This window comes from Sporothrix brasiliensis (genome assembly GCF_000820605.1).
Source record: "Sporothrix brasiliensis 5110 chromosome Unknown Cont21, whole genome shotgun sequence".
Taxonomy (NCBI): Eukaryota; Fungi; Ascomycota; class Sordariomycetes; order Ophiostomatales; family Ophiostomataceae; genus Sporothrix; species Sporothrix brasiliensis.
Window position 1 is genome coordinate 3,290,556 of NW_024467140.1, and position 24,304 is coordinate 3,314,859.

Consider the following 24,304-nt stretch of genomic DNA (forward strand, 5'->3'; position numbering starts at 1 on the left):
TAAAGAAGTCTACTTCTTTACTCTCCAGTTCTTCCCGTATTCGATGTCTTCGCTGCCCATCGTTAATCCATGCTGCTGACCCGACTCGGGCGATTTGCCGGGCAGTGACGTCGCTTCGCATAATCTTACATGTCCCGGAGCGGCGCATTTGACCTAATTGGGAATAGTTGAAATGTCAGATTGTGGTCTCGGTTGTGAACTGCCAGCACCAACTACTTTCGACCTAAATCACCAAGTGGCGTCCGCCGCCTAGAATTAACTGAACTGTGCCTGTTTTAAATGCTGCGCCTTATTGCGCCATGTCTGATGAGCCCTTAGCACAGCCTCAAGTTTTGTCGAAATGCCATTACCTTCACCGCCTTCCAATCTTCAAAAAGAGCTTCCTTCCCAAATAGGCCCAATGCAGCGCTGGTGTTCAGAACAACCATTTTGCCAAAGCAATAGCCAACAAATAGCCCGCTGACCAGCGACTCCAGCCCTACGAAGAAGCTGCTGAGGAGGTCAGCGACCAACCCAAACGGTCTCCATGCCAGGCGTGCCGTCCAGCCGGGGCTGCGACGCCTGCCGGCGCCAGAAGAAAAAGGTCAGCATACGCGTATTGCCCATCCTTGGCTGCGTTCCTGTCCTATTTGTCTGACCGTGCAGTGTGACCAAAAAAAACCTGCCTGTGGTCGCTGCGCTCGTTTGCAGATCGAATGCACTGGCAGCGGCCAACAGCGTTACAAATTCCACAACAATACGGTAACGCAACCGCCATTACGCAGACGATCGCCCGGAACCTCGGCTTCTTCTCACGCAACCCCAAGATCACAGGAGCTGGTACATCGACCGACGTTGCTGCCGCCTTTGGGGAGCAGTGCACAGGTTGCCGTCATCAGTCGTCTCGTATCGGCCCTGGAAGTCAGCGATCCACGCTTCGATCTATCCGTCTACGGTTCCTTCATCCGTGATATTCCCCAACGTCTCGGTAGCAACCCAGCCCTCGACGCTGCTGCTGCCTCGCTTGCGTCAACTCTTCCACTAGTGCTACGAAGAACAGGCACAGACGATTACGACAAGGCACTACAGCCCGTGAATCGCGCCACCGTTCCCATGCTGCAGGAATATGGCCGCGCGTTACATTCCTTACGAACGGCCCTTTGCGACCCTGTTGCCATCAAGGCGCCCAATACCCTTTGTGCCCTGTATCTGGTCGTCGTCACCCAGGGCTGGCTACAGGGAGACGGAGGCAACTTGCCGAGTCACGGCGAAGCTGTTGCCATGATTCTACGATCGATCAAAAGACACCGCCAGTCGTCCTGGGGCGACTTTGAGAACAGTGTCATGTCGACATTATGTTTTCTTGTTGTTATGGAGAGCTTTATCAACCCACGCATCAACCTCGACGACAACCTGTGGGAAATGCCAGAACCACATGGCCCCATTACTTCCAAGGATGAGCCTCTCAACATCGACAGCTTAGGCAACCGTTATCTTGCACACGTTGTCAAACTTCTTCGGGAGCCTAACGTGTACCAGATGGAGCTGGTTGTCGCATATCACCGCGTACGACTTGATAGAACCAAGCTGTCCGCTCTGCTAGCCACAATACCCGCCACCCCTTGTCCTGATGATAAAGCCATACCCCCAATCTCAGATGCGCTTTGCCGTGTCCATCTCCGGTGGCAGACGGCATTTGGAATGCTAACACTCGTTGCCATGCGTATTGGGTCCGTCTTGTCGACGTTGGTCCCGCTGCCCGAATGCATGGACGCCTTCGCCGTGCTGGATCTACCAGGCGACCTCCACGCGTACAGGGATGACATTGTGGACGTCGCAGGACAAGCCCTCCAATACTATCCTCTAGGCTCCAGTTTCATGCCGCTGTGTCTTCTCGCTGCATATTTTTCTCTGTCCTTGACGGACGGCGACGCAAACCAACGTACGCACATACTCCGTCTTTTCTCTGCATACCGTCCTGGAGTCAACTTGGACAGAGAATTAAACGACATTGCTAAGGCTCTCCAGCCGGGCCGCGTGGTTCGCAATGCCCATATTGCGTCACCGTCAACAGTCGGCTGTGCCAATGAAGACTCGGGATATTCTTTGACGGCGTCAAATTTGTGCACTATTCTTTGAGTCACTGTGATGGCGCTTCCACTTGTTTCATGTTCATCCCATGCCGTCCACGGAGATATGATGTTGATATTTATTCTCGTTTTAAGTTGTTCAAAAAAAGTATTTCAAGAATTAAAACGCAAAGGTATGACGGGACGAAAAGTTAACAGATTTAAAATCCTAAAGCTAGGTACTGATTTTGCCAAATATCCCAGAATGTTCCCTACTTGGCACCGACCTTGATAACTACTTTCCCGCAGGCTCGCTTAGTAGCGACACGATCGTACGCTGCTAAGAGTTCTTCCATGACGAACACCGAGTCTACCGGTGTTGTCAGTTTTCCCTCGCCCATTAGTTGTGCAAGAATAACGACATCACCATGCAAAGGTGGGGAACTGAAAAAGATGTAACGACGCGGTACACCGCCTAACCAAACGGGCCGCAGCATATTAGACAGCAAGTTGCCCGTGACCCGGAAGACACCTTCTAGGGCCCCGATGTTAAGCGTCGCACCTTCAGCCCTGAGATACCCAGGAGAGCCAACAAAGAGGTCTTGTTTGCCTACACAGTCCATGATAAAGTCGAAGGGCGTGTCACGGTATGTTTCGGTAAGGAACTCCGGCAACGACCCAACGTGTGCCCGGTAGTCGACAAACTCGTCAGCGCCCCAGCCGCGGACTGTGGCCTCGTTTGCGCCGCTCGCAATACCGACGACGTAGATACCACGCGACTTGCACAATTGTATCAAAACAGAGCCCACAGACCCACTGGCACCATTTACCAGTACGCGTTGGCCCCGTTTGACGCCGCTCTTGCGCAAGAGCTTGAGGGCAGTGCACCCAGCCCCTGTAACACCGGAGGCCTGGACAAAGTCCACGGACTCTGGCAGAGGCACAACTTGTGTTCCGGGAATTCGCACATATTCAGCCAACACACCATAGCCGAGTGCAAGGCCAGAAATTGTTTGGAAAGCGACGACGCGGGTACCGACGTCGCGAACTTCCGGCGGCGCACCACTGCCAGCAGCGACCACCTCGCCAGAAAACTCGAGCTCCGGGATCCAAGTGCGGCTGCCCCAAAATGGAACAGAGGGAAGCAAGTTCAGAAAAAGCTTGCTGTTAAACTGAAGGGCGACGTGCGACACACGAATGATGACATCAGACGAAATCGATCCCGTAGGATTGGCTGGTGTGGGGACATCGGTCCTTAACTTCAGCGATGTTGGGGGCATTCCGCGCTTTGTGCGCACCCACGCACGCATTTTGGGGTACATAGTGGGTGCGGCTGACGGTGGAACTGATTTTGCCATTGTAGAGGGTGCTTTCTAGGGTATCCGGTGCGTCGCTGGCAGCTGAATTGATCTGGCACATAAGAAGAAATATTGGATAGGCGGGTTGTGTAAGTTGTGAACTCCCGGTCACGGATTGCGGTCGAAAGGGTGAAGGCTAGAGGGGAACCGGGCAATTATATACATGCATACATAAAATATTAAGAAATGGCGATGGACGTGTTTTTATGTCGCGCCAGGATAGTGTACCCTTTCATCATTAAAGCGAATGGGCTCGTGAATCTTCCGAGGAATGTATCGCGTAGAAACCCTCCGCGGGGCTCCTGCGACTGTGGCATATTTACAATATTAGCGGCTGGAAGCGGCTGGTTTATGTGTAAACGGTCTGGGGACAGGTTAGTGACAGGACTGATTTGTTCTGTCAATTCACTCGGACCATATGTCCCCGATCCTTTGTCAGTACGAGGCACCAAGTTCCACGTCTGTTTACTTATATCGGTGATGGCTTTTATGTGATGTGTGAATATGATATTAGTGTTGTTTATTGTTAACTTTGTTTGTTTCTTCGTCTTTTTCTTTCCGTGGGAGTTTTCTATCTTGCATTTTTTTAATTAAAAAAAATGGTGGACCAAAAAAAATCAATATTAATGAGGACAACATTTTCCTACAAACACAATCAGATGAGCGTACCATATTTGACTAAATATGAACCTCTACACAATTATCCATTTTAATTTTGTCAACATCTAAAGCACTGCATGTACGACATATGATTGCTTTCCGTAGCTTACAGCTTCATCAGTTTCACCAAAAGGAACCCATGTCCACCAGCCACGAAAAACATCTTCATCTTCGAAGGCATAGAGTGTACATATATTGCGCTTGTATTGAAAACGTGAGATTCATTGCTGTCATAGCACGGTGCCCGCATCATAAAAAAGAAGAGAGTATGTAACGTAATTCTTGCAAAAACAGGTGGACAAATAACTAATTCCGACCACAGGCACCAGCCTCGCCGGCCCAATTATTTCAACAACTTCCACGACGCTGTCTCACTCATGATACGCGAGTACCACTGGTGCAGCTCTTCAATCCACGGCGGCATAGGGCTTTTGTTGCCAGCAATCTTGCCCTCGCTGGAAAAAAAGACACTCTTGAGGCTCAACTCGACCTGCTCGTGGGCCTTGTCGACAGTGGCGCTAATAATGAAGATGCCGTCCGAAGCGCGCGGTCCTTTTGTGCGGGGCGTATCACCAGCACGCACGGTAATAGAGGTAGGTGTCTTTTCGAGAACTTCGAAATGATCAACGAGTTGCGTACCTTTGTCGTAGGTGCTCGTTTGAAGCTGCTCAGTGTCCCAGAGCTGGGTGGCAGTCTCGGGACCACGGTACTTGTACTCGAGGTACTTCCGCTGTATGGCAAAGCCTGTAGAAAAACGAAACGAAAATATCAGCAGGCAAGTTGCCAAAACAACGGCGATATGCAAATGTTAGATCGAACGCACCCCAACCACCCCAGACGCCACGGCAGAACTCGAGGGCCAAGTCGCCATCTTTTTTCAATAGCTCCGGTCTTATCTTGTCGAGGGGAACACGCTTGACACAGATGTCTTGTGTTGCGGGGTTGCGCGATGGGTTCTGCTTCTTGTAGACACTGGACGACCAGACGGGGTCCGCCGCGGGGAGGGGGGAGATAACCGGGTTGCGGGTAGCCAGGTAGGCGGCGGCAGTCGACGTGCCGAGTAGTCCTGTGAGGACTGTTGTACGAACGAGGCCCATGTTGGAGTGGTCGTATGCGCCGTGTGAAGGGTCTTGAGACGTGTGATCGAGGTCGTGTCGTGAAGCGAAGTGTGGCGGGGAAACTGGAAGCGTTAGATTGGCTGGACGCGGAACGGCCTAAAGAGCACAGCCCAAAAGAGGCGCGACGAAGATTTTGGTGCTAGTCCATAACGGGAAGTCCTGCATATGGCAGGCCGTGCTGTGAGAACCCTGAATCTGAAATCTAGCACTAACTACGGAGTAGGCAATTGGATGGGGCGCCACCGACAACAACAACGCCGGAGCAGACTTCATCACGATCGAAAAACGGGAAAAACGGTGAAAAGTATTGTAGGGAATAGATATTGTTGACTGGTGTACTGAGGAAACAGCACATAATATTCACGGTAACAAAAACGACAGCCACCTCCTGTTCCACTGAGTCTCAGTTCACCTTGTCTGGCGCTCGTCAGCTAAAAACCATATGCTCGTCGTTGATTCGCCGACCTCCGTTGTACATCCGCTCAAACATTTAAAAGTCAGTGCCTCGGCGCCTGAATAAAACGGGCCATTTCTCCGTACGACATAACATCATACTCTATACATTCAAAGCGCCTTTGCCCATCCCAGAGCCACCTCCGGATCCAGCCTCGTGGTGTAGTTCGGGTCCACATGAATGTTTCGCACAATGCCGTCCTTGTCGACTAACAGTGTCGTCGGGACGGGGACTTCAAATGAATCGTCGCCATTACGACCCTGCAGGTTGTGGCCGAACTTATCAAAGACGGGCCGGAGCGGGTCAGGTTGCTTCCAGACAATACCGAGTTGTCGAGCAAACCCGTTGCCAACGTCCGAGAGAACAGTAAACTTGAGCTCCAGCTTTTCCGTTGTTGTCAAGGACGTGTCTGGCAGCTCTGGGGAGATGGCAACCAAGGTAACGCCCAGGTGAGCAAAATCGTCGATATGGGCTTGGAGATGGCGGAGGGCAATATTGCAGAAAGGGCACCATGATCCACGGTAGAAAGTTATCCTGAGGAAGATGAGTGTTAGCTTGGATAGTATGTAAAGAAAAAAAATTGCAAATGTCCTACAACGCAGAACTTACAGAAGCGCTCCTGTTGACAGCAGCTCTTTTGACGATACCGACTTCCCAAGGGCATCCTGGAGTTCGAACTCGGGGAGTCGTTGCCCTTTCTTGACGACGGCGCTGAGGTTAAACTTGGAAATGATGTCGTTACGTGACGCGATAACCGGTCCCTTGGCGAAATCAGGCGCATGCTCTTGAAAGTTGGCCCAAGTGGCTGAGCATTCCTCAGTGATGCTGGGCATGGTCAACAGGGAATTCTTCCTTCTGTTTTTCCCTTTTTCTTCTATTTTAAAAGAGTATAAAATGTTGTTTTTCACTGTGCTGGAGTAAAGGGAAGAGGAAAGGGAAGAGGACTTGGGAACTTGGGTTGAAGGGAAGGTGGCTTTTTGGGGTCATCGTGCTGGTATTTATGTCGTTTTGTTATCACAGTTTACGCAGAATATATGGACGCGTCTGTGTGGTGGACAGGCGCTGTCTTACGGCTGTGGCGGCCTGGATTTGCATTCACTCGGATATATCCCGTAATACAGACCCGAACGAAAATGCAACCGACGACCAGCATCCGGACGTAAAGGATTTTCCTCGTCAAACAGGGTAGACGCCGGGCGTGTATGCCCCTGACCTGCCCTGTGAGGGCTTTTTGGTTACTTGACAAAGGGCGCTAGAGAGGTGCCTTGCTTGGTACAGAATACAGCGCTGCACTTCGGAAAATTGACCACCCTCAGTCCGCGCCCGTCGGACTTTTCGCTCCAACTCGGACGAAACAGTTTGGATCCGTGACACGACAGTGACTGTGATCGATATGCACCACAATTTCTTGCCCACCCCGAATTACTGCACGACAAACCTAAATTACCATCTTGGGAACACTTACATAACGTGAGAGAGTGCATTCTTAAAGGCCCCTACTCGCCTTTCAACCCACATTATTTGGTGCAGTCACTTTCTTGACGCTGTACAGAAATGACCGACCGCGAACAAATAACGCCGCAGAAACGCATGCGGTTAGGCACGCGCAGCTGCGCCGAATGCCGCCGCCGAAAGGTCCGCTGTGTTTTCCAAGAAGAGAGTGCAGTATGTGTGGCCTGCATGTTGCATGGTGTGACATGCCGAGCTCAGCAACCTGCCACTGCGCTGATTCCTGCACCCAAGACAGCCCGCGCCGCTAACATCGACAACGGATCAACTCGGACCGGAGAAGAAGGTTCCTCATTGGCCCTGTTACAGAAGCTTGATGAGATGGAGTCGATGATCAAAGAAATCCGAGGCAGTGGTGCGCTGACCGGGGCATCAACTGTCGCTACGGGGTCAAAGTCGCTTTCGTCCGGGATCTCGGATGAGCTTGAGGAAGCTGAACGGCGACGTCTTTTATCCACAGCCGCCACAACACCATCACCGTCGAATTCCGGCCTCGAACCAAATAGAACGAAAACGGCACATCACAGTGCCACCGACGCCCTCGATGCCTTTGGCAACACACCGTTGGTGACGCTCTTCCGGGAAGCATTACGCTTACCCGAAAGTCACGGAAGCTCTGATGGAGCAGCAGCAAAAATCTCAACGTCCCCTGAGCTACCAACCAAGGGACCGGCACTCTTTCAGCAGCCTTGTGTGACAGGATTTTCCCGCAGCATGCTGCTAACTGACGCGTGCCTTCGTGCGGTTGTGGATGCAACAACCTCGTGTTTTGCCGTCTTTCCACCCTGCGCCCTTTTCCAGCAACCGGCAGCAAACCACACTCCTGCTGTAACACCAACCATGTTGAATACGGCAGATGCAGCAACGGCGACTGCAGATATCCGCGCTGCTCTATGGTCCGACAACGTCGACGCAGCGGCCAAGGCCGTGGTTTTGGTTGCGCTATGTTTGTACGAGCTACCTCAGTCGTGGACTGCCCAGTACACCGAGCTCGCTGACACGCGGTCCCTGATTGACATTTACCGGCGCCAAGCGGCACGGATGCTTTCAATATTATCCGAAAATGGCAACTGCACACGCGATGGTGTGGAGGCGCGATGTCTCCAAGTCAAACTGAACGTAGACCTTGGCCTGCCGCGCAGGGCGTGGCTTACCGCTCGCAAAGCGGTCAGTGACTGTCTCATCCTTGGGTACCACCGTGCCGGCCGCCAGGGCAAACCGCATGAGCAGACTCTGTGGAATTTTGCCGTACACATAGAGCGGGAAACATCCATGATTATGGGAATGCCGTCGTCGATTTGCGGCCACGCCAAATACCTTCTTCCGATCTTGCCGATGGATGACATAAGTTTGATACCCGAGTTTCGTCTTCTGCACGAGATGACGTCCCTCCTGGGTGCTGTGATAGACCACTACCAGACCATTATGGCTCCGCCACCACCAGGTGTCGTCACAACAGACAATCTTGGCCCAAACTATGCAAAAACGTTCGAGTTGGACCAGGCATGGGAGTCCTGTCGGCAAATTATGCCGGCAGTCTTTTGGCTTGAAGATCACACGTCACCTGCGATCCGCGACCTCAGCTTCGTTGACCTATCCATACGCCAGACCACCAAGATGCGCTACTTCATCATCGGTCGTCATATCCATCTTCCGTATGTTCTCAAGGCTAAAAATGACCGGCGATATATGTACAGTCGAACTACCTGCCTCGACGCATCGCGCGAGACGATTGCCGCGTACCAGGTAATTCGTAACAGGGGAAACGAAACCTGGTCTCCATGCGGAATGATTGATTTCGAAACTTTCTCAGCTGCAATGGTCCTGGCATTGGCCATGCTCCAGGACTCTCCTTCAAATTGCGCAAGTGGCTCTCGCGAACGAACCCGCCAGGAAGTAGAAGACTACAACCTTCTTGTCGACCTGTCTCTCTCACTGCGCAAGACTCATCTTCTTAGGGGAAGCTGTACCGTTGCCCATCGAGCCGCCGATGTGATGGATATTATTCTTCCCATACTCCAAGGACAATATCGGCGGTCAACCCAGGTCGGTGCAATATCGAACACCACAACGGCCGATCACGACATAAACATTCCCTTTTTTGGGCGATTGCGAGTGACGTTTTCCCATGTGGATGTTGACGAGTCACTGAACCAGTCATTGTCGCCGTTTTCCGTACCGCAAACGCGGGCATTGGACGGAACGGACTTGTCCGGCACATCGCAACCTGCACGAATACCCTATGCCGAAGCGCCTCCGGCTATTGAGTTTGGTGTACCCTTTTGCAATCTCGACTTCCATAACAATTTTGATTTTGACTTGGAATTGAACGCAGACTGGATGAATGGCGATGATATGGGGATATATGATTGGACCACAATGCTGGCCCCGGGGCTGGCATAACGTTTACGTATTGTCAGGCTTGTCAAGATGCTAAATCAACTACGAGCATGAGTCAAAATACTGGACATTTGTCGTCAACGCTAATTTCTTGGTCGTATCTTTTTTGAATTTTTGTTTGTGGACAGAACTTTGATGAAAGAAGAAGTAGTACGACGGGACCTTTTTTGTGGAAATGGAAACACATCGAGAAAACGTAGATGGAATATATATTCAATGAACAAAACAGAAAAGAAGAAAACGCCCCTTGCCTAAGACTGTGCAATCATGTCAGACAAAGTAGCAGTAAACGCGTCAACTATGCTAACAATCAAGTTGCTATCACCTCTCGCGAGGTCCTCGTCACAAGTAACATCAACACTAATGCTCCCACTGCGAACAACGACATTAAAGTAGAGATTTTCTGGTGCAAGCCACGATGTATCAACGCTTTCCACCATAGATTGTATATCACTGTGTGCCACAGTTGTCGTGAAATATTCCGATGCAAGGGGCTCACCAAGATGGTGTCGCTTGAGAACTTGTTTGCATCCCTCGTCAATACCATTTGTTGGTGTGTCCTTGTCAACGTCAGAGAAGAGAATGTTGATGTGAGTGTTGTATGGAGCAGCCAGCACGTGGAGGTCGTCCGCCTGCGCAAACTTGGTTAACGCGGCTAGATGGTCTTGAACCGCTCGGAGTGGCTGCAGTTCTCCTTTCAAATCGATGCTTACGGGAACCACTGCCATTGTGGGTATGGTCTTATCGGTGAGCTCTAAAGTTCGAGCGCCATCAGGTGATGAGAGTGAACGCGCGGAGTAGTTCAGGCCGAATGTAGGCCGGACGCGGTCAGTAATTTGGCCCAGGGCACACGCATAGGAAGCAATGATCGCTGAGGACGTTTGCGTTCTGTTTGCGGTGGCGCTCGTAGAGGCAACATCTGGGTAGCTGGCCCTGAAGTGGAAGCCCAGAGGAGCTGTGGAGACGGTGGCCGACGACAACGCGGTTGGCCGGATGATTGTGTCCTGAGAACCGGAAAGATGGTGTTTCCAGTATGCCTGCTCTGCAGTGAAACTGCGGAAACGAAATATTTCACGTATGGCAAACCGAAGCGACGGCTGAGTTGGTAGAGATGGGACTCCATCAAAGAGACGGAGAAGATCACCCAATATCATTTTGATGCTCCATGCGTCGTAAAGACAGTGATGCATACGGAAAACTATGGCCTGGCCATCTGCTGCTTCGAGAAAGGACAGACGGGATGGAGGAGAACGGAGATCGGACGGCAGATTGTTGGTCTCGCGCACGTACGTGTCAACTAGACTCTTAATTGTGGCCTTGTCGTCGCGCAGAGTGGTGAAGCGAGCTGCTGGAGACATGGCTGTGTTGAACGTCACCTGGACCAGACCAGGGACAATGTTGTTCTGAGGGGCAACAATAGTGGTTCGCAAAATATCATGCGCGCAGCAAAGTGACGTCCAAGCATTCGCAGCTTTTTCCACGCTGATGGATGTGCCATCAGAGACGCGGTACACCCAAGGCGCCTCGAAAAACCGCTTGCCACTGTGCAACCAGTGCTGGAGTGTGTGCTTTTGGCCGGCAAGAACAGGAAGCACAGACTGGATTTGATCGACAGACTGAAGGCCAAGGATTTCCGCAGCCAATGACTTTGCGAGCGCCTCGTCTTTGATTACTTGTTTCTCTGGCAGTGGTGACGGAAGCTGCTGGCCTTCATCGTCGGTGTGATTTTCGATAGCCGAGTGCTTTCGGACGATACTCTCGATACTGGAGCCTTTCATGATATCAAATACGCTGACGTGAACGCCAAAGTTTTTCTTGAGCAAATTTGAGAAGCGGATGGCCGAGATCGAATCCAGTCCGACATTGATGAGCTTGGTGGCATATCCAACCTTGCCGCGGATGCGTGAGCCGACAACCTTTATTGCTAGCTGCAAAATCGACTCTGCAAGATCAGTTGACCCTGTCATGTCCACGTTCACGTCCGAACCAAGTCTATGGCTCCCACTGCATCCATGTCCATTCACCATGGTCGGGAAGCTCGCAGAGACAGCAGGATCCAGGGCCACGGAATGTATGCTGGCTGATGCTAAGTAGTGAAGTGCTGCTGCTAACTGGCTGCCAAGGCAGTGCGTGGCATCTTCGCCATCCTTAGTACGCAACGCACCATGGAGAACGCCGTCATGAATTCGGAAGCTAGAAATGAAGGGATAGTCGTCGTACATTGGCTCCTTCTCAGTATTACTAGGGACAGTCTGCGCATCGGTGGCAACAGGTAGAATATGTTGTTCGTCGGATGATGTGTCCACGGAGACATCGCCATCAAACACAAATAAACTCTGGAACAGACCGGCAGACGTATTGATCCCATCAGATCTCGACGATCGCCAAGCTGTCTGCACTTCACGTAGAGACGCCATGCCATTCGGTCCACGAGCCTGGTCGCCAAGGTGTTGCAACTGTGATAGCGCGTCTGCGATATTCACGTTGGGGCCAAGCCGAAGACGCATGGGAATAGTGTTGATAGTTGGACCCATGACTGCAGCCTCATCTCCGGTGATGGTTGCATTGTCGCTGGTTGTCGTGATCACCTCCCCAAAGACCATATCGACTTGGCTGTAGAGTCGCTCACAGAGAACCTTGGCCCATGAAAGCTGTAGTGCTGTCTTGAGAGCTACGTTGGCTTTGCGGCAGGTCGTTTGGAGGGCAGATAGAATGTCAGTGCCCACAGTAAAATGAAAGGACGACGATGCATGCTGCTGTTGTGTAAAAGTCACGCCATCACTGGACACAACCACCGGAACATAGTCGTAATCCTGAATAGTGTTTACCCAAAATGCAACTGCGGTCCGTTGGGCCACGTAGACTTGCTTTGCAAAGGGGCGGTAGAGGAACAGCCGCTGTTTCTCTACCTTTGCGATGGTGTCCGATAGGTGGCGTGCATAATTCTCATCAAGGAGATGCCATAGAGCGCGGATGGAGTTGGCATCGTAGAGTGCGTGATGGATGCGCAGTCGGATGATACCGGAAGCTGAGACTTGCCAGTCCACAAGATCACTCACTTGCGTCGGTGAGACGATGCCGACCCAAGGCGCATTTTGGTTGTCTGTCAATATGAAACGGGTACGGAGAATCTCACAAGAGAGCACCGTGTCTCGCACAGCATCGAAAAATCGTGAAAACGCCGGCGCGTCCAGTTGACACGCAGACGCCGATATTTGCTTGCTGTGCGTGTATGTGTAAGCTTGATCGGCAAGAGCGAGTGACGCGCTAAGCATGCCTTCCTGGAGCGGTGTAGCAACAAAGAGGAGATCGCGGGCCACTTCGTGTAAAGTATGTTCAAAGTCAGGAGCCATATCGACAACGGGAACGACGTCATTGTCCTTGGATTTTAGACTTGCGCCTTGGTTCCTGGTAGCGCAAACAAGAGAAGCAACGCCTTGTAAGGTGCGTGAGCGCAAAACCGCATTGGGAGTGATCTTAGTTCCCTCCAACTTGTTCAACATCTTGACAAAGGGTAGCACGTTGATGGAATCGAGGCCAAGTCGATACAGAGAGGCCTCCAACGGGACATCTTCTTCGGACAGGTGAAGTAGTTGACAAGCAACAGAACGGACGGAGCCAAGAGACGACTGGGTGTACTGAATTCCATTTTGAACAGAGGCGGCGATCGAAATGGTTTTGGGATTGATAATTTGTGAATCGTTACTCCCAGTGGCTGATCCTGCATTGACTGGCACAAATTGGTCAACAGTTGCGTCATTGCTGGCGGCATTCTCCACCACAGTCTCGAATAGACGACCTGCATGGTCAAGCTGCATCTTATCCAAGACTCCTCCGGACGATAATAGTAACTCGATTCGCCCCTCCGAGTGGATCTCAACGTCGATGGCCAAGGCCATATCTGTCACTGAGTTTGCTGGAAGAGCACGCATGATCGCTGGGGTGGAGGCATCGTCGGAGGTATCGTCAATAAAATTGATAGTTAGAAGGCTGTCAAAAAGCTTCTCGTCGACGCCGGCCCAACGCTGGATTTGGTCTGCGGTGATAAATGGCATATATCCTTGACTGACGTCTGCATGGTTCTGCTCAACACGGGCCGCAAGGTGTCGCAGTGTCTCTCTACGGTCCGGTAGCAACAAGGCATGCACCACCGTATTGAGACAAGGTCCGATAAAGCTGTCCATGTCCTCAGCAACTTGGGGAAGCAGTGTGCGGAAAGATGTAGTGTAGCCGTACACAACAGAAGAAGAGCCGGGTGTTAAGCTAGCCAGAACAAGGACAGTGGCCAGCTGGAATGCTGATGGAAGAGAGATAGACTTCAGCTTTGTCTTTAGCTCGGACACAGTGAAGCCGAGGCACCGAGTCGCGCGAACAGTGTCATGTTTAGAAGACTGATTCGACACGAGCGAGTGACATTCAACTCGGCAGGGCGAGATGCCAGCTAGCTTAGCCTGCCAGGTGACTCTAGCCGAATGCATGTGGTGGCTAGAGAGGTTGAGATGGTTGGCGAGGTATCGGAGAGTTGCCAAGCTGTCGTCCCGACTGGCAGTTACTGGAATGCCACTGGTGATGGCATGATAAGCTTGTTCAATTTTGTTCTTGAGGGCGACAATGGCGGCTCCATCATACAGGGCGTGATGAATCAGTAGCGTCACAAGGCCACTGTTTTCCACGCGGAGGCGAAAGGGAGACCGAGATCCCAAGTGCTCTACCAAGGTAGTGCATTCGTCATTTTCGACTTGGCTGCCCTCTATATCAAATGGAGAAGGTGTGGAGGTCAATACAACCTGAAAGAATTTTCCGTCTCGGTCACGTTGAACAAAGCAGGTGCGCAGAATGGCTTCTGATGAGGCAATCTCTCCAGCTGCCTGTTTCCATGCCGTAATGTTAGTTCCAGGTGCCAGCTGGTAGTTAAACCTGGTCACGTAAGGAACTTGTCTTCCATCCGTTATTTCCCGGCTGGCATGTCCGCTGTGTAGCCAATTCAGAGACAGAGATATCAGTACTGATTGTAGAGGTAGGCATGGGAGAATTGCGGCAATGTTGGACGGAACAATGTGGCTGGCACTCGGACCAAGGTCCTCAAGAGTCAGTTCCTTGACATGCAAACTGCCACTACCGCTGGATGAGAAGGCCGGGGCAGACGACGACGGTTTAGTTTCTCTGCTGCCGTTAGATGTTGCGGGAGAGTTGAATTTCCGAGAAAGTGAGTGAAGGGAGTGCGATGGCGAGAGAATATCAGTGAGCATGACATTCACAAAGCCGCGGCGCTTGAGTACCGACAGCAGATGCACACCCGACAAACTGTCGATTCCGAGGCTGCGAAGGTTGCTAGATGAAGACACGTCGGTGCTGTTTAGGCCATCTAATACTTCTGTAAGGGCAGAGAGAACTTCTTTTTCTGGTCCTGAAAGGTTACCAGACGGGGAACCAGCGGCAGTTGACATGCCGGGGCATTGAATTCCGGTGCCCAGAACGGTATCGGAATTCCGCACCAGATTCGCAATGTGCTTGGTGTCAAGCTTCCCCGAGGCCGCGAGGAATGGTATTTTGGACAGCCACATCATTTCCGGTACCATATACGCAGGAAGGTCCCTCTGGCAAGCCTTCTCGGCGGCGATTAGTACGTCTCGGTGTGCCTGACTCGGTGGGGGGGAGAGAATCTCGGCCGGAGCGTCGCGCTCTGCTTTGAAGAGAGAATCAACTTTTCGTGCTACGAGGCCGATGAGCCGTTCGTCCACCACGGCGGCTGCAACATCAAAAGGGCCTTGGTCAACGATGGCCTTTTTGATTTGTTCCTCGACCTCGCCAATCTCAAAGCGCTGGCCACGGATCTTTGTCTGCTGATCACGACGACCGAGGAACTCAACGGTGCTGTCGTGCATCATGCGCATGATGTCACCCGTACGGTAAATACGCTTTTTTGTGCCATTGATATCCAACAGGGAGGTATCCTGGAAGCTGCGGGCATTTTCGTCGGGGCGATTCAGATAACCCACAGCAACCTGTGGTCCGGAAATGCAAAATTCTCCAGGCTGACCCCTTCGAGCTACAACCTGCTCGTCGCTGTCATTGTTGGATACAAGGAGAAGCGCCTGTAGACCTGGTAGCGGAAGGCCGAGGTTGCGTGCGTTGGAATGGTGTCCGATGACATGGCTCAAGCAACCCACAGTTGCCTCGGTTGGGCCGTAAAAGTTCATCAAGGCAGTCTTTGACCCGTCTCCGCTCTCATCACCGCCACGCAATTGGTCGAAGAGGGCATGTGATGCCTTTTCGCCGCCAAAGGTCATGACACGAATCGACGGCACATCCGACAATTGCAGGCCAAGTCGCAGCAGAACTGACGGTACGGTACCCATGTTCGTGATTCCGACAGTGTTTATGACGTGTTGCAAGTTGGCCAAAATACCGTTGCGGTCCTTTCCGATGACAGAGCTGAAGCCAAGGTACCAGGGCGCAAACATGGTAGTCAGATGCGTATCAAACGCCCGAGAGGCCACATTGAGGAATTTGCCTCTGCCGCCGAGGCGTGCCATCTCGGAGTTGGCTTCAGTGAGACGTTGTGTCATAGCGGCCACGAAATGCAGGAGGCTCTCATTGGCGACTCTCACTCCCTTCGGCTGACCCGTGGAGCCAGACGTGTACAAGAGGTAGCCGCCATCGTTTGGGCTGATAGGGACTGCATCAGTTTCTTGTGAATGACTGGCCCATGACTGTATGGTGGCCAGGCCACTGTTGCCCTCTGGAAGAAGAAACACCGCAGGTACTTTCTTCTGCTCGTTGTCCAGTTCCAGATCCCTCACCAACGTCTCTGTGGTAACAACGACTTTGGCATTCGCATCGCGTATCAAAAGCCGTTTGCGTTCAAGCGGGAGGTCGCCATCAATGGGTAAGTAGACATAGTTGAGCTTGAAAATAGCCAAAATCGCTGCAAGAGATGTGGTGTCGCGCTCAAGATACACGGCCACGATGTCCCCAGCTGCAGCACTAGTAAGCGCTACAAGGCGAGAACTGACAGCGTTGGCAAGAATCTCCAATTCGCCGAATGTGGTGGTCGTAGTGGAAAGTGAATCATCTTCGCCAAAAAAAATCTCCTCAATAGCTACCCAGTCTGGGTGGTCTGTTGCTTGTTTGGTGACAAGTTCGGCCGGGTTCCGTGCGATTACAGAGCCCACAAGTGTACGTGGCTCCCCCACAATCGACATAAGGGCGCGGTCCAGGTGGTTGGCGAGCCGTGACAACGGTATCCCAGGATGGGCCAGCATTGCGCTGGCTTGATCGACAATTTGGACTAGGAGAAGATCCAGCATGGATTGTGAGATTCGGCGAGCATCGCCTGTCAGTTCAATGGTACCATCGCCTTCAAAGATGTTGAGAGCCAAGGGATGCTCGACCTTCAGGGGGAGTGCCATGCCGACTTCATAGAACGCGTGTTCGACGCTATCTTTGTCCTTGTCCGCATATCCTGCTGCAGGGTGGTAGACGAAAAGTGCCGGAAATGGCTCAGATGCGTTCTCACTGCCCTCATTGACCATCTTTTTGATATCGACTGGGTGCACGTGATGTGCATGTGCGCCGAGGGAGGAAGCATCGCAGGCCATCTCAGCCCAGAGGGCCAGTGCGCTAGCCGCGCATGCTCGGATGGCGACCGGGATGGTCGCGATGGCGGGGCCTACAACATAATGAAGGTCGGGATGCAGAATACGCTGGGACACGGTTTGCCCAAGAACGACGGTCTTGAGCTCCAGAATGGCCGCTAGAACACATCCAAACGCCGACAGCAGAAGGCGCGACAAGTCTGGTCTGCCGACGTCTGGCGCAGGGGACGCAGGAGATAAAAGGTCGAAGGGAATGATAGTCTTCGCTGACAAGATTGCATGTGGTGGAGGTCGGCGTGAGCCTGTCAGATCAGGAAATGGGGCGTTTACGGCACCGTCCGTCTCGATAAGGCCGCGGAGGTGCTCAGCCCAAGCAGCGGACGCGTCCTGCCGCTGCATGACGGACGGCAAGAGCCCCACTTCTAGACCACGTGACATCTGTAAGAGCGGAAGTCCGGAACGGCCCGTCTCCGCTGACGGGTCCCGGTACAACTGTGTTACGACATCCAGGAGCATCTTCGAAGACTCACCATCGTAGAGTGAATGGTGCATACTCAGCATGAGCGTCATGGTGGCTGGGACATAGACAAGTGCCCATGGCGGCCGTGCGCTATCACCACAGAGTGGTGAGAGACGGGTCTGTATTTCGCGTGCATGTGATGCCAAACAGCCTTCGACGTCGACCGTGTCACTGATTTCAGTCCAAACAACTTCGGTGCTGTGGAGAACAACCTGAAGCACGGCGGCATGGACGCCACGTGTCCGGGCCCACTCGGCTGTGCTGATACTATTTGTGTCTTTTGGAGACAACTGGGATAAAGGAACAAAAGCGGTCCGAAGGATGTCTAAGCGCCTGGTTGCCGCCTCCCATGCGGCACGGAGACGGCTCATATCCACATGACCGAGGCGCTTGAGTGTGAAAAGACGGTGTGACCAATAAGCCCCAGGCTCGATCATTGTCTCGACAAGAAGAGCTTCTTGGACGGGAGTTGTGGGCAAAACGTACGACGTATTTGAGGGTCGGCAGGTGCCAGACAGGTTCTGAGTGAGCTCGTCTTTTAAAACAGAAAACCAGGTGGTACATGTACCAGAATCCTTGGTCTCAACGTTGCCCACTTCGCCGACTTCGCCATTTTTCATGGACACTAACACCACGTCAACTAGCTCGCCCACGGTCTGGCAACGCATGAGCTCGAGCACGCGTATGTCACATTTCAAGCTCCGCCGCAGCGCCCAGGCTAGTTTTGTGATCTGTAGAGAACTGACTCCGTGACCAGCGAGACTGTCATCCGGGTTCAGTTTCTGCAACGGTTGCCGGGGTGCAGCCAAATTGTCCGTGACGGCCTCTATAATGGGCAGTTGCTCCGTGCGCCAAAGTGCGCCATCATTGGTCTCTGCAGGCACTCCCGCAAGACCATTCAAATCAGAATTGCTGTAAATGGATTGTAGTTTCTTGCGATCGACTTTGTTGGACGCCGTACGCGGCATTGTTGACTTCAGGACGGCAACATGACCTGGGACCATGTAGGCTGGTAAAACTTCGCGTGCCTTTTGAAAAACCCTGCGGCGGATGCGGGTGGCGTCAGGAGAGTAGTCCATTGCCTCCTTGACTGACACAAAACTAACAATGACTTTGTGGCTAACGTCACCGTTGGGTCGTGGCAGATATAGTGTCTCGACATGTTCTACGGCAGGTTCTTCCTCCTTGACGAGGGCACAGGCAGCACTGATCTCACTGAGCTCGATGCGAATGCCACTTATCTTAATCAGATCGTCGTTGCGACCGAGAAACTCGAAGCCGTGGTCGTTGAGCCGCACCATGTCGCCTGTTAAGTAAATGCGCTCGCCGATTTGCGGACCACCGTGGATGAATGACTTGGCCGTCTTTGTCTCATCGTGTAGATAGCCCATTCCGAGTTGCACACCACCAAGAGCTAGCTCGCCAACGCCGTACCGGGGCACAAGCTCCCATTTCTTGGCGGTATTAGAACTTTCATCGTTTGGCGAGGTGAACACTTCACGAACCACATATGCCGTGCAAGGCGTTAACGGGAACCCAACATTGGAAGCCTTGGCGCGGTCGCGGCTCTTGCCAGAAAACTGGCGCATAGTTGATACCACGGCATTTTCCGCTGGCCCATAGGTATTGTATGCCTTTGAGGTGATCTCTGGAGCAGCCCACGCGTCGGCAACGTCCTCTGTCAACTTCTCTCCAATAAAGGTGACAACGCGAAGTGTAGATCCTGCCAGGTCACGGACATCAATGCTGGCACCAAATGACGGCGTTAGATGTGCATGTGTGGGAGCCGCAGTCTTGACAAACTCAGAGAACGTGCCAAGGACGAGTTCCCGAGTACCACTGATGACGCTGCCGGCCAATCCCCATGTATAGAAGAGGTCCTGTACAAACACGTCGAAGCTGTAGGCCGATAGCTGGAGCGTTCGAATCGGGCCACCTGCAACGTCATGCTCAACACGTACTTGCAAATCACGCATGGCGTTGGCGGCCGCATGGTGTTGAATCATGACGCCCTTGGGCTCACCTGTGGTACCCGACGTCCACAGAAGGTATGCGAGGTCTTGCCCGGTGATTGAGCCAGATGACGAATGCCCAGAGCGAGAAACAACAGACTTCCGTGGCATCGGCCTGTTTTTCGTCGTGTGACCGGCATAATCATCGACGAAGATAACACGCACGTCTGCCAGACTCTCGTGGGAGAGACATGGCTCCACCAGGGGAAAAGAGCTCCTCGTGGTCAACAGTACCTTGCCTTCTGTGCGAGAAATGAGCGATGTGCGTCTTTGCACTGGCGAGGTTTCGTCAATTGGCGACCATGCCGATCCAGCTTTCAGGATGGCCAGGATGGACACATAAAGCTCGATGCTGCGGTGCATACAGATGGGGATGATATCGGCATCTTCGAGCCGGATAATATTGGCCAAGCCATTGGCACGGGAATCGAGTTCTGCGTATGTCATATTGATTGGTGGAGTGTCCAGTGACGTATAGAAACTCAGTGCCAGCAGATCTGGTGTGCTGGCGGCCTGGGACTCGAACTGGGCGTGGAGGACGTCGATGCGCTCTTGTTTCTCGCTTTGATCTGTTGGAATTGGAATCGAACCTTCCACTGACAGAAGTCCCTGCGGGAGTCGTGCCAATAAACTCTGTGCCAGGTCATTTGGCCGGGCGTCCAGTAGCGTTTCTGTGAGTGCAGCGAACTGGTGCACAATGACCCGGGCGCTCGTCTCAGACAAAACATCGTCGCGGTACGTAACCTTGAACAGAAGTGCGTCACCCTCAGGTACTACCTCTGCAAACACATCCAAGTCATAGCGAATAGGCGCATGCGTAACCACCGTCCAGGGAACATCTGCCTCTGTCTCGGTTCCGTAGGTCTGAAGTGCTAGAGCCGTATTATAAGGCAGCGCTCGAAACAGTCCAAAGGACGTGTGGCGATGACTTTGCATAAACCTTGCAGTGTCGACAAGGTCGACCAGTAACGCTCCCAGTGTTTGGTTCTCTGGCAGTGCAACACGACATGGTACAACGGAGAATGTGGGAGCTTCGAATGCCTCGTGTTGACCTGACAAGACACTCCCAAAAACAATTTCTCCTTTGTTCGCCTCTGACCAGACCCCGAGCAGCAGTGACCAGGCTGCTTGCAGGATGGCCAGCGGCGAGGCACCCAATTTGCGGCTTTTAACTTCTAGACCAGGCCATGAAATGCTGCTTGGGTACTCAGCTAGCAACGACTTCTGATCTGCCGTTGCCTTGACATTGTCGCCACTCAGGGCATGGAAGCTATCGGTCTCCCAGTCTCGCAAAGAGTCTTGCCAGTAGCGGTCCGTGTCTATGTCTAGATTCTGGGCCCAGTCGAGCACCGAATCCCGCAAAGAGTGTCGCTGGAGGGGCTCGAGTCCGGCGTACTCTCGTGCAATGTCACTGAGCAGAACTTCAACAGATGCACCGTCACAGAGGCAGTGAGCGATGGAGATGATGATAAGTCCGCCGTCGATTCTTCCCGCGTCAGGTTCAACCAGCTGCACGTAATACAGCTTCTGTTCGTCGAAATCCATATTCTCTTGAGCGATCCGAAGCCAGTATTGTGTATTTCCAGTGCCACGCCTGCGCACAACCCGTGTGTTGTAGGCTTCCGATCTCTTCCATGCCAAGGGAGTCAGCACAACTTGTGCAAATGGTGACATGTCGTCACTGCATGGCACGATAGTACTGCGGTAGACAGCATGCCGACTCAGGACGGTGCGAACAGCGACCTCGAAAGTGTCCATTGACACACCTGGTTGCAGTCGGAGGACGGTGCTGCTAATATAGTTTCGACTGTCCATGGCAAAGCTCACAGCCAATTGGCTAGATGTACTTGTCATTGGCAGCACTATTTCCACGTCGTCCTCTGACACTGAACTCAGTTTCTCCAAAGACGCAGCTGTATGTCGAATAGCAAACGTTTCCAATCTCTGCTGTGCCGCCATTTGCCTTTGGCGTAAGCGAGAAAAAGTTGAAGCGGACCCAAAAAATACCGAACGGATACTGGCTTCTGGGTCAAGAAGCAGAGAAAGTGATGGTTGCAGTTCATAGTGGATTGATCTTTCTGGGTCATCCTGTCCAAAGTCCCGGTTCCGGATCTCGCGCAATAGCAGCATGGCTCGGAGGCTATCAATGCCAACCAAAGCGAGCTTTGTTGTGGCAGTTAACAGAGGATGGTATTCGTCCCCACCCATTAGGGATGAAAGAATCTTGACCAGCTCAGCTTCCACATGAGCATACTTGGCGTAGTCCAAGTCGTCGGCTGCGGTCTGCCCCTGAGATGCGCCTGTACCGCTGGCGGTCGGCTGCCGTAAAACATTTTCCACGTAAGCGGAAGCAGCTCTGCGATCTACTTTCCCTGATGCGGAGCGAGGTAGGTCAGCTACCTCAAGGATGCGAAATGGTCTCATGTAGTCCGGCAAATGCTGCCTTGCGGCCTCGGCGCAATTGGCACTAACAGTGGCAAAATCGAGGCCAGTTGTATGGTCCACCACGACCAGATTCACTACCCTTTCGGAGCCCAAGGATTCGTTTGTGCTACTGTCTCCCTGCGGCATCCAGACACAAGAAAGCGTTTGCTGTACGCCGTCCGCCCTGCTTGCCAGGACGCTCTCGATCTCGCCCAGTTCCACACGGCGTCCGCTGAGTTTCACCTGCGCGTCCGAGAAGCGTCCAAGAAATTCCACGACAGGCTCGCCTTCATCGTTCCAGACTATGCGAGCACGGTCGCCAGTGCGGTACGCTCGGCCCCATTTTTTGTCGTCCACAAAGGCCGCACGAGTTTCGTCCGGGCGATTCAGGTATCCTACCGTACTGACCTGCGGGCCAGTGAGAACTAGTTCACCTACACCACCCCGAGGTATGGGAATGAGGTCATGACGATTTGCTTCCACAATCAGTATGCCACAAGTTGCCAGCGGTGAGCCAATGACAGATCCACGTTGGTCTACCGGAACGTGCGGCTGGGCCAGTGAGTACATGGCTACTTCTGTTGGTCCATATCCATTGAAGATACCTCTGGGGAGGTCGCAAGTCTCTCTGACCTCGTGCTTGGAGGGGGATATGTCAGGGTTGTGCTGCGCATAGTTTTGTAGAAGGCGTGCGTTGAGAGTCTCACCACCGACCATGAGCCCAGTCAAAACTGAGGGGCTAATCAGATTGGCAAAGCTCGGCGTAACATTGGTGATATTGGCTTGTAAGGTTGATAGAACGGCGTCAATGTTCTGCATGGTCAGATGTCGCGGAGCACAACAAAGCGTCGATCCAGTGCTTAGTGTCCAGAAAATCTCGAAGAGCGAGATGTCAAAGGTGGGCGCGGCGCCTTGGAACCAGCGCCACGTTCTGCCGTCTTTTGTATTTTTTGCCGAGGGAGAGAAGCCATAATGCTGACTGAGGGCACTCACTGTACAAGCGGCTGATCGGTGACTGACAACGACACCTTTGGGGAGCCCTGTCGTACCAGACGTGTATAAGATGTAGGCGGCACTTGTATCGGATGCCGAAGGACTGTCTAATAGAGAGCGCTGGAGGACTGTTTTCTCGTCACAACCAGACAGAAAATCGCTCACATTGACCTGTACCAGGGCTGTGTCGATGCGCATTTTGTCCTGCGTAAGAATGGCCACTGGCTTCAAATCAGCCAAAAGTGCCTCCTGCCTTTCCTTTGGTGCATCCACTGGAAGCGGGCAGAATGCGAAACCGGCCTTAAGAGCTGCGAGGTAACCGACGTACAGCTCCGGACATGGCCCTATGGCCACGGCAATGATCTGGACTTCACGGTGGTCCGCGCTGGCTGAAGCCAAACGAATGAGCTCTGATGCTAGCGCGTTGGCAGAGTTGGAGACCTGCTGGTATGTGAATTGCAGTCGTGTGCCAGACTCCAGGTCGGTCAAAAAGTCAATGGCAATTCGATGTGGGATGTCCCGTGCCATCCGCTCGAACCACGAATGCAACAGCACCGGCTTCGCGTCACCGGAAGTGCTTCCGTACTGTAGCCTTAGTGCGCACTCCCCGGGCCACAGTTCAACAGGACATTGTCTTGGAGGTGAATTCAATAAAGATGGCTGCGTCCAAGGCGTGTCCATTGAACCTATCTTGTTGTTTTCATCCTCGTTACGATAGTCGCTATCCTCAATGTTGTCAGTGCCGTGCCGTCGCATGAGAATATCTTGCAGCGTTTGGCCCAGTGACAGCAGAGCGGGTTGCGGGACGATATGAGAATGTGCAGCTATCTGCACCTTTCCATCAGAGGTGATGTGCAGTTGTATGGCCTGGAATGATTTTATATCAGTGCGCGTTGTCCAAACCCAAGATCCGCAAATTGCTATGATTGGCCGTGTCTGGAAGTTGTCACGCTCACCTTTGCTGGTCCGATGGAAAAGTCTGTAGGCAGATCGACATCACAGTCTCCGTTATAATGAACAATGGACCAGCTGCCAGAAGCCAGCTCGGTTCCGTCCATCCGTGCCTCGATATAGCCACCATGCATCGTGTCTTGGATGCACAAGGCCTCGCCTCGTTCGACAGAGATGTAGGAAACGAGTTCCACGAATGCCTGTAGAGCCACAGGCTCGTCGATTGGAAAGCCGACTGAGCTTGACCAAGTCAACAGTG

The 24,304-nt window shown here is 52.6% G+C and overlaps 9 protein-coding genes across 9 annotated transcripts; 2 read left to right on the plus strand and 7 right to left on the minus strand.

Moving 5' to 3' along the window:
- Nucleotides 1–526: 526 nt before the first annotated feature.
- Nucleotides 527–2,118, plus strand: SPBR_08927 (uncharacterized protein; the record flags this gene model as incomplete). Its single annotated transcript, XM_040767053.1, has 2 exons — nt 527–583; nt 814–2,118. The coding sequence occupies 2 exons, from the start codon at nt 527–529 to the stop codon at nt 2,116–2,118; spliced, it is 1,362 nt and encodes a 453-aa protein (XP_040615982.1).
- Nucleotides 2,119–2,320: 202 nt separating this feature from the next.
- On the minus strand, nt 2,321–3,370 carry SPBR_05141 (uncharacterized protein; the record flags this gene model as incomplete). Its single annotated transcript, XM_040763418.1, has 1 exon — nt 2,321–3,370. One exon carries the CDS (start codon nt 3,368–3,370, stop codon nt 2,321–2,323), a length of 1,050 nt encoding a protein of 349 aa, XP_040615983.1.
- Nucleotides 3,371–4,409: 1,039 nt separating this feature from the next.
- On the minus strand, nt 4,410–5,163 carry SPBR_05274 (uncharacterized protein; the record flags this gene model as incomplete). Its single annotated transcript, XM_040763551.1, has 2 exons — nt 4,410–4,810; nt 4,890–5,163. 2 exons carry the CDS (start codon nt 5,161–5,163, stop codon nt 4,410–4,412), a joined length of 675 nt encoding a protein of 224 aa, XP_040615984.1.
- A 585-nt stretch (nt 5,164–5,748) lies between these two features.
- SPBR_05289 (redoxin domain-containing protein) lies at nt 5,749–6,471 on the minus strand (the record flags this gene model as incomplete). Its single annotated transcript, XM_040763566.1, has 2 exons — nt 5,749–6,172; nt 6,248–6,471. The coding sequence occupies 2 exons, from the start codon at nt 6,469–6,471 to the stop codon at nt 5,749–5,751; spliced, it is 648 nt and encodes a 215-aa protein (XP_040615985.1).
- Nucleotides 6,472–7,192: 721 nt separating this feature from the next.
- On the plus strand, nt 7,193–9,550 carry SPBR_08919 (uncharacterized protein; the record flags this gene model as incomplete). Its single annotated transcript, XM_040767045.1, has 1 exon — nt 7,193–9,550. The coding sequence occupies one exon, from the start codon at nt 7,193–7,195 to the stop codon at nt 9,548–9,550; it is 2,358 nt and encodes a 785-aa protein (XP_040615986.1).
- A 1,195-nt stretch (nt 9,551–10,745) lies between these two features.
- On the minus strand, nt 10,746–12,900 carry SPBR_04754 (uncharacterized protein; the record flags this gene model as incomplete). Its single annotated transcript, XM_040763031.1, has 2 exons — nt 10,746–10,752; nt 10,838–12,900. 2 exons carry the CDS (start codon nt 12,898–12,900, stop codon nt 10,746–10,748), a joined length of 2,070 nt encoding a protein of 689 aa, XP_040615987.1.
- Nucleotides 12,901–14,662: 1,762 nt separating this feature from the next.
- Nucleotides 14,663–17,715, minus strand: SPBR_04629 (uncharacterized protein; the record flags this gene model as incomplete). Its single annotated transcript, XM_040762906.1, has 2 exons — nt 14,663–14,668; nt 14,806–17,715. The coding sequence occupies 2 exons, from the start codon at nt 17,713–17,715 to the stop codon at nt 14,663–14,665; spliced, it is 2,916 nt and encodes a 971-aa protein (XP_040615988.1).
- Nucleotides 17,716–18,641: 926 nt separating this feature from the next.
- SPBR_04654 (uncharacterized protein) lies at nt 18,642–21,492 on the minus strand (the record flags this gene model as incomplete). Its single annotated transcript, XM_040762931.1, has 3 exons — nt 18,642–18,674; nt 18,706–19,578; nt 19,627–21,492. 3 exons carry the CDS (start codon nt 21,490–21,492, stop codon nt 18,642–18,644), a joined length of 2,772 nt encoding a protein of 923 aa, XP_040615989.1.
- Nucleotides 21,493–22,040: 548 nt separating this feature from the next.
- Nucleotides 22,041–24,179, minus strand: SPBR_04756 (uncharacterized protein; the record flags this gene model as incomplete). The annotated part of the gene is made up of 4 exons (XM_040763033.1): nt 22,041–22,049; nt 22,078–23,076; nt 23,260–23,961; nt 24,051–24,179. The coding sequence occupies 4 exons, from the start codon at nt 24,177–24,179 to the stop codon at nt 22,041–22,043; spliced, it is 1,839 nt and encodes a 612-aa protein (XP_040615990.1).
- Nucleotides 24,180–24,304: the final 125 nt, after the last annotated feature.